Source organism: Nicotiana attenuata, unplaced genomic scaffold (assembly GCF_001879085.1).
Source record: "Nicotiana attenuata strain UT unplaced genomic scaffold, NIATTr2, whole genome shotgun sequence".
Taxonomy (NCBI): Eukaryota; Viridiplantae; Streptophyta; class Magnoliopsida; order Solanales; family Solanaceae; genus Nicotiana; species Nicotiana attenuata.
In genome coordinates this window covers 436181-442909 of record NW_017670790.1, presented here as the reverse complement: position 1 = coordinate 442909, position 6729 = coordinate 436181, and the positions used below count along the sequence as shown (strand labels likewise).

At 33.1% G+C, this 6729-nt stretch overlaps 1 protein-coding gene across 1 annotated transcript; it reads right to left on the bottom strand.

The window, feature by feature from the left end:
- Positions 1-3125: 3125 nt before the first annotated feature.
- Positions 3126-5968, bottom strand: LOC109243357 (probable WRKY transcription factor 9). Its single transcript, XM_019410281.1, has 5 exons — positions 5658-5968; positions 5322-5459; positions 4696-5073; positions 4472-4585; positions 3126-4042 (listed from the first exon to the last, which is right to left on the bottom strand). The coding sequence occupies exons 1-5, from the start codon at positions 5835-5837 to the stop codon at positions 3332-3334; spliced, it is 1521 nt and encodes a 506-aa protein (XP_019265826.1). The 5' UTR covers positions 5838-5968; the 3' UTR covers positions 3126-3331.
- Positions 5969-6729: the final 761 nt, after the last annotated feature.

Genomic DNA, 6729 nt, shown 5'->3' with positions numbered 1-6729 from the left:
ATCTGAGAAGGGAGGATCCTTGCACACTGGAGGTGCGATCAGCCTAGGGACGATAAAACGAAGAATGGTACGTAATTGCTTAATTTATTTTAATTTTCGAAGTATATGTATTCTGTTTATTAACTAAAATTTATGAGTTTTCAGGAAAAAAAGTTGGGGCGTCCGGTGAACCAAGATGAGCTCTTCAAGGAGACTCATATTGTAAAGAAGAAGAAAGAGACGGACTAAGAAAGGTGGTCGAGGGCCGAGCCTCGACTGTACATGTAAGTTTTCACTTTTCATTAAAAATTTGATTTACTTTTATATAAATTTTGAAATAGTAATTCAATGTAATTTTTCTTATAGGGTCGCTTCACAACTGAAGTGGAGCAATTCATTCGCTTCACAACTGAAGTGGAGCAATTCATACGCAGTCAGCCACCTAATGAGTCGGGCGCGCCAATCCAACTATCGGACGAGGATGCTGAGAGAATGTGGACGCAGGTTGCTAGCGGTCCAAAATGGGAGAAGGTATACGGGCTTCCTAATAAGAAATTCCATCGCTATAAGTGTGGAATGCAAGGAATAGGGACTTCCTCCCAAGCCGAGCAACTTGATGGGGAGAGCCTCTCTTCTATGCGGGAGACTGTACAAAAGCTCACATCCGAGCTAGAAGCCGCCGAGGAGAGAGAAAGACTTAGAGATATGCAGTACTCTGGCATGCAAGCTCGGTACAAGGGCATGCAAGAGCAAATCAAATCCCTCCTAGCTTCTGGCAGTTTTTCGATTCTCCGGTCTCGTGAGTCATCGCCAGAGGCTCGCATTCCCCGTGCTCGTTCCTCCCGTCCTCCCCGTGATCGTTCTTCCCATCCTCCACAAATAGCCCATTCTGGATACCGTCATGGTGAAGAAAGTTCATCAGACGGTGATGATAATGATGTACATAACAATCTTTGAACTTATTAGTTTATACTAGACAAATACAATCGGTTTTCGAATGGTTTTGTAATAACAGTTAACTTATTAGTTTGGTTAGCTTAAAGTATAAAGTTCTATTGAACTTTATACTTTGTTCGTTATAATGTTGTTATAGTGTTGTTGTTGTTGTTGTTGCTTTTTAGTTGTTGTTGTTGTTGTTGTTGGCATAAAATGCCTATTTAGGAATTTTGGTAAGCTGGCAGGTGGTGTAGCTGCCAAAACAGGCAGTTCCTGCCAGCAATATACCAAAAAACGACCAACTTTGGTCGCTATTTGGTCGCTTCTCTATTAAAAAAAAACAATTTTCTGGGAAATAGCAACCAAGGTTGGTCGCCATATAACCCAGAATTCACAAAAAGCGACCAACTTTGGTCGCTATTTCCCAGAAAATTAACAATTTCTGGAAATATAGCGACCAAAGTTGGTCGCTTAATACTAAAAAAAAAAATTAATTCATAAAGTTAGCGATCAACTTTGGTCGATTATTTAAAAAAAAAATTAAAAATATTTATAGTATAGCGACCAACTTTGGTCTCTATTTTCCAGATTTTAAAATATAATATTTTTCTTTGCAGACCAAAGTTGGTCGCTATTTTATGATTAATAATAAATAAAATAAAAACGTAATTTACATAAAGAGACCAACTTTGGTCGCCAAACTTATATTATTAAAATAATAGAGCGACCAAAGTTGGTCGCTATAGTCAATACCCGAACATTTGGTCCTTTTACCTTAGAGACCAAAGTTGGTCGCTATTTGGTCCCTAAAGTAAAGGGACCAGCAATATAGCGACCAGGCATGTTTGGTCGCTTTTTGGTCGCTTTTAGGCCTATAAGCGACCAACTTTAGTCGCTTTTTACCGGATTTCTAGTAGTGAGGTTGCATTCATAGCTAAGAAATATAAAAGTAACTTTCACCCAGATATTTATTAGTTAATCATAATTAAGTAACATATTCATTTTAATTTTTAATTGCTAAATTTAAATTGCTTAATTTGATGTAAATAACGGGTGCGGATAAATTTTCAGCATAACTATATAGGACAATATAACAAATTACAGCCGGTAAAACGCAGCAAAGAAAACGTTTTAATCAATTACATGCATGTATAGTTCGGTTTCTTGATTTCTTAAATAATACTCCCTCCTTTCACTTTTACTTGGTACGTTTTGACTTTTCACGCTCCTTAAGAAATAATAAATGAAGTGCATAATTTACCATGATACCCATATTAATTGATGCATATTTTATTGGATTTGAGAAAATGATTTGAAATGAGTAATAAACACTGTGGGTATAACAGGGAAAAAAAATTTGTCTTCTCTTGATATGCGCTAAGTGGTAAGTAAAAATAAAAATCTATTTGTTGCCAAGTAAAAGTGAACGGAGGGAGTACTAGTAAAGATAATTTCGAGACTTATTTTCGTGGACGATTAATTAATTAGTTTGTCTTGTGAATACTAACAGAAGTGCTAAACAAACCTTTCAAAGATCCAACTCCTTGAGTTTTGCATCAGTCAATGCTTCACATGGAACCCTCCACCAGTGTGACTTACAAAAAGAAAGCAAAATGATATTTAATTAAACAAAAAAGTCCACAATTAATGTCACTGGACCTGGATAAACTTATATCTTGTTTGGATTGTTGTTACGTGTCGTTTCATAATGTATCGTATTGTATTGTATTATTTGATAAATACGATATTTGGATAGATTATATTATTTGCCATCGTTTCATAATGTCACGTACTAACAATATGAAGAATAAATTTGCAATATTATTAAGAAAAAATAGGATACGAAGTAGAATTATTATATAAAAAGGGGTAAATGATAAAATATGATTATTTAATAACAAGGAAGGGCAAGATGAGAGCAAAAAAGCAAGAAAATGACGCCACCATACCAAATCCGTCGTTCCATAAAGTGGCACTTTTCGTCGTTACGTAACGATGGACTTAACGATACGATACAATAAACTTTAAGTAACAATCAAAACAAACATTGTATTTAAAGAAACAATACGATACAATACAATAGGTAACAACCATCCAAACAAGCTGTTAATTACGTGACAATTGAATATAAACATTAACTAATTAAGTATTTGATTTAAAAAAATAAATGAAAAATGTAACACGGGAGGGTGACGTATCAAGACCAAATGCAGATGTAACCTTTGTGCAGTATGTATGTAAAAAAAAAAAAAACTAAAATTTTGATAAATATTATATCTGAACCATAATTATAATGTTACAACAAGTTCAATCTTAGAAACCACAAACGTAAAAAATTTAAATCTTAAATCTATCTTAGACCTACGGAGTATCATTCAATCTTTCATCTGTAGTCAACAATCTGTGTGCTGTAATTTCATTGGGAATGCCTAACAGAGCCACCATTACTCTCCCCATGATCTCCCAGAGAAGAAGTACTAATTGGATGGCTTTGGTCTTTATTAATGAGTGAAGAAATAGCGGCGGCGACAGCAACCCTAAATTTAGGATCAGAAGCAATGGCACTCATATTTTCAGCCAATATAGGATTACTACTACTATTTTGATGATGATGATGATGATGATGATGGTCGCCTTGTAATTTAGGACTAGTAAAAAGGTTGTTCACAATTGTATTACTGTTCCCGTCATAATTATTGTTTGGTAATTTAGGCATCCAAGAATATTGGCTCAATTGATTTGTTGTTGCTGTTGCTGCTGATGAGTTTGAAGAAGAGCTTACAAAGGGAAATTGATGATGATGGTCATTAGAAATATTCTTGGTGAGATCAAGAACTATGTTGGGATCACTAGAATTAAGGATGTTGTTTCTTAAATTGGAAAAATAAGGTGAAGAAGAGGAAGAAGAGTTTGGAATGCGATGACTATAATTAGGAGAATTATTATGGTAATTAGGGAAATTAACTGCTTGATTAAGAAGAGGGTTAATACTTGAATCCACCAACATGAAGGAAGCTGCTGCTGATGTTGTTGATGCCATTGCTGTTGCACCCACTGGAAGAGGATGATTATGTGTTCCTTCATATGTTGTTATCAATATTGACATGTCCTCTAAACATCTTTGCACCTGATTATAACAAATTCTAATATTAGACATATATACATATGATTTACTAGGGATCTTTACACAAATAGCCGGCCATATTAATTGTTTTCTTTTTCTAGCCATATACATTGATTATACACAGTTATACATATATAATACATAAATTATGCATCTATTATACCTCAACTGGGTATTTTTAGTTTAAGTGGTTGTGTTACTGTCTGAAATCCCAATAATATATTTCTCTCTAAATAGTTTACTTATACTATATCTTGACTTTTACATTATCAGCTTGCCTAAAAGTAACTGTTCATAATAAGTGAAATTAGCAATCTAAATAATTAACATATAGTACAACCTATTAGAACATATTTACAATTAATAATAGTTACAAACTTCTTTATACTGTCAGCGTATATAAGTTAAACCTAAAAAGAATTTGCATCGTACCTGCTTTCTCACCGGACATCCGGGCGCCACCGTGCAACGATAGTAAGCTCTGGGACATGGATTTCCTTTAGCAATTTTTTGACCATATTTCCTCCATTGGCATCCATCATTCATCTAAAAATATGAATTTAATTATTTATATTTGCATGTCTTCTTTTCCATTACAAAAAAAAAAAAAAAAAAAAAAAAAAAAAAAAATTTATGTTAGTATATGTTGAACTCACAGTAGCTGATTCACATCTTGCCCGGACTGAAACCCTAGCTTTTCTGTTTGGAGGAGAAGCAGTAGTCACATGGTTTGTTAATCCTCCCTGCAAATTGCCTTTATTTTGTATCTGAGTAGTAATTGCAGCATTATCTTCTTTAATCTTCTCCTTTCTTTCTTCTAATTCTGTACTTTCCACTAATTTGTTTGTAGTAATACTGCTGTTACTGCTAACCAGTGTTAATGACAACCCTAATTGATCACCATCCATAATATCATCTAGTTCTTGTGATGTTTGTGATAGAGTTCTATTCTTAATATCCAAGATTTTTGGACTCCACGTCAGCCCTTCTGTAGTATCATCATTTCCACTCAGTGAAAGAAAATTTCTGTGATCCTATACATAGCCAAAATATAAAAATAAAAAAACAATAGTTATTAGCATCATATATAGAATTAGATTATAATTAGATATCAAGCTTAATTTAGCTCAGACTATTTGGCATGGAGTTTATGCACTGACTTATAAAGAATTTTTACACTATCAGGTAAAATTGGCCTATAACAGCAAGTAATTAATCTCCATATCAAGTCTGATCTGATAGTATAAAAATTATTTGTTCTATCGATGCAAAAGTTGTGTACCTTCTCGTGATTATTTTGATGAATAACGGCGAATTTTGCTTGTAGATCATAGTAATCTTTCATAGTTTGCTCCACTGCCTTCCTCAAAAACTTATTTTCCTCTTTCATCTTGTTCATCTCCGTCTGTAACATGGATAACTGGCACAAGAAGAACCTTATATATTAGTAACAATACAGAGAAGATTAGCATGGCCTCTACACAAGAATAACACACACAAATCGAGAAATAGTCCAGATTTTATATATATATATATATATTAGAGCTCAAGAGCAATCAAGAAACTACAACTTCATGCAGAAAAATGTGTGAATTCACAAAGAAACTGAAATATGTACCTCTTCTGTTTTTGAGCTTCCTGATGTCTCAGCTTTTGACAATTCTTGGTCTTTACCTTGTGTTTTGGCATTCACTAATTGTGATGATTGATTTTCTTCATCTATTTCTTCTTCTCGAGAATCAAGCTTTAAGCTGAGATCAATTTCCATTTCATCACTTTCAGATTTGTTGTTTTCCATTTTGGAACAAAAAAAACAAGAAAACTTTGGCTATAGCTGCAGCCTCTTCTTTGATATATATATATATATATTTATCTTAGATTATATCTAATTTGTACTGCTTTTGAGGCACCAAAGTCAATTCCCTCATCTCAAAGAAGTATAGTATTGGACATCTAATTAAGGACGCATCTAAGTTTTGACTTTAATTGCATTTTTTTTAAATTAGACTCATCAATACAAGCTAATTAATTAAGTAGCAACAAATTCAAAAAAATAATACTAGTTAATTAGACTAATAAAGTATTAGGAACTGGCAGTTGTCTGGCATTCTTGAGCATCCTCTTCTCAATATATTACACAGTGTCAAATTACTTGAATACCCTCAACAGTTTCCCACATTCTCTTATTAAACATTCTATAACCTATATATAGGCATCCCACTATATAAATTAGACTTGCGACTCTATGTAAATAGAGCATGCTTCAACACTTAGTGGGCGTTTGGACATAAGAATTGTAAAATTTTGAAAAAAGTAAAAAAAAAAAAATATTCTAGTGAAAATGATATTTGAAAATTAGAATTGTATTTGGACATGAATATAATTTTGGGTTGTTTTTGAATATTTATGAGTAATCTGAGTGAAAATTTTGAAAAACAGCTTTTTGGAGTTTTTCAAATTTTCGAAAAATTTTAAAATTCATCTTCAAGTGAAAGTTGGAAATTTTATGGCCAAACACTGATTTCGAAAAAAGTAAAAAAAAAAAAAATTCATGGCCAAACGAGCTCTTATTTTCTACGTAAAATTTCGAGTCCATTGCCAAATTGATGTAAACAATTTGGGAAAATGAAGATACAAAAAGAGATTATTTAAGTTCTATGCATAACAATAACCATGTAAATAATGTTTGC

Excerpts from the sequence above, each read along its gene's own strand:
- LOC109243357 (XM_019410281.1), bottom strand. The coding sequence starts at position 5,837 with ATGGAAAACAACAAATCTGAAAGTGATGAAATGGAAATTGATCTCAGC. Across the intron at positions 5,074-5,321 it reads ATCAAAATAATCACGAGAAG|GATCACAGAAATTTTCTTTC; the intron begins GTACACAACTTT and ends GGCTATGTATAG. Across the intron at positions 4,043-4,471 it reads GATGTCCGGTGAGAAAGCAG|GTGCAAAGATGTTTAGAGGA; the intron begins GTACGATGCAAA and ends TGTTATAATCAG.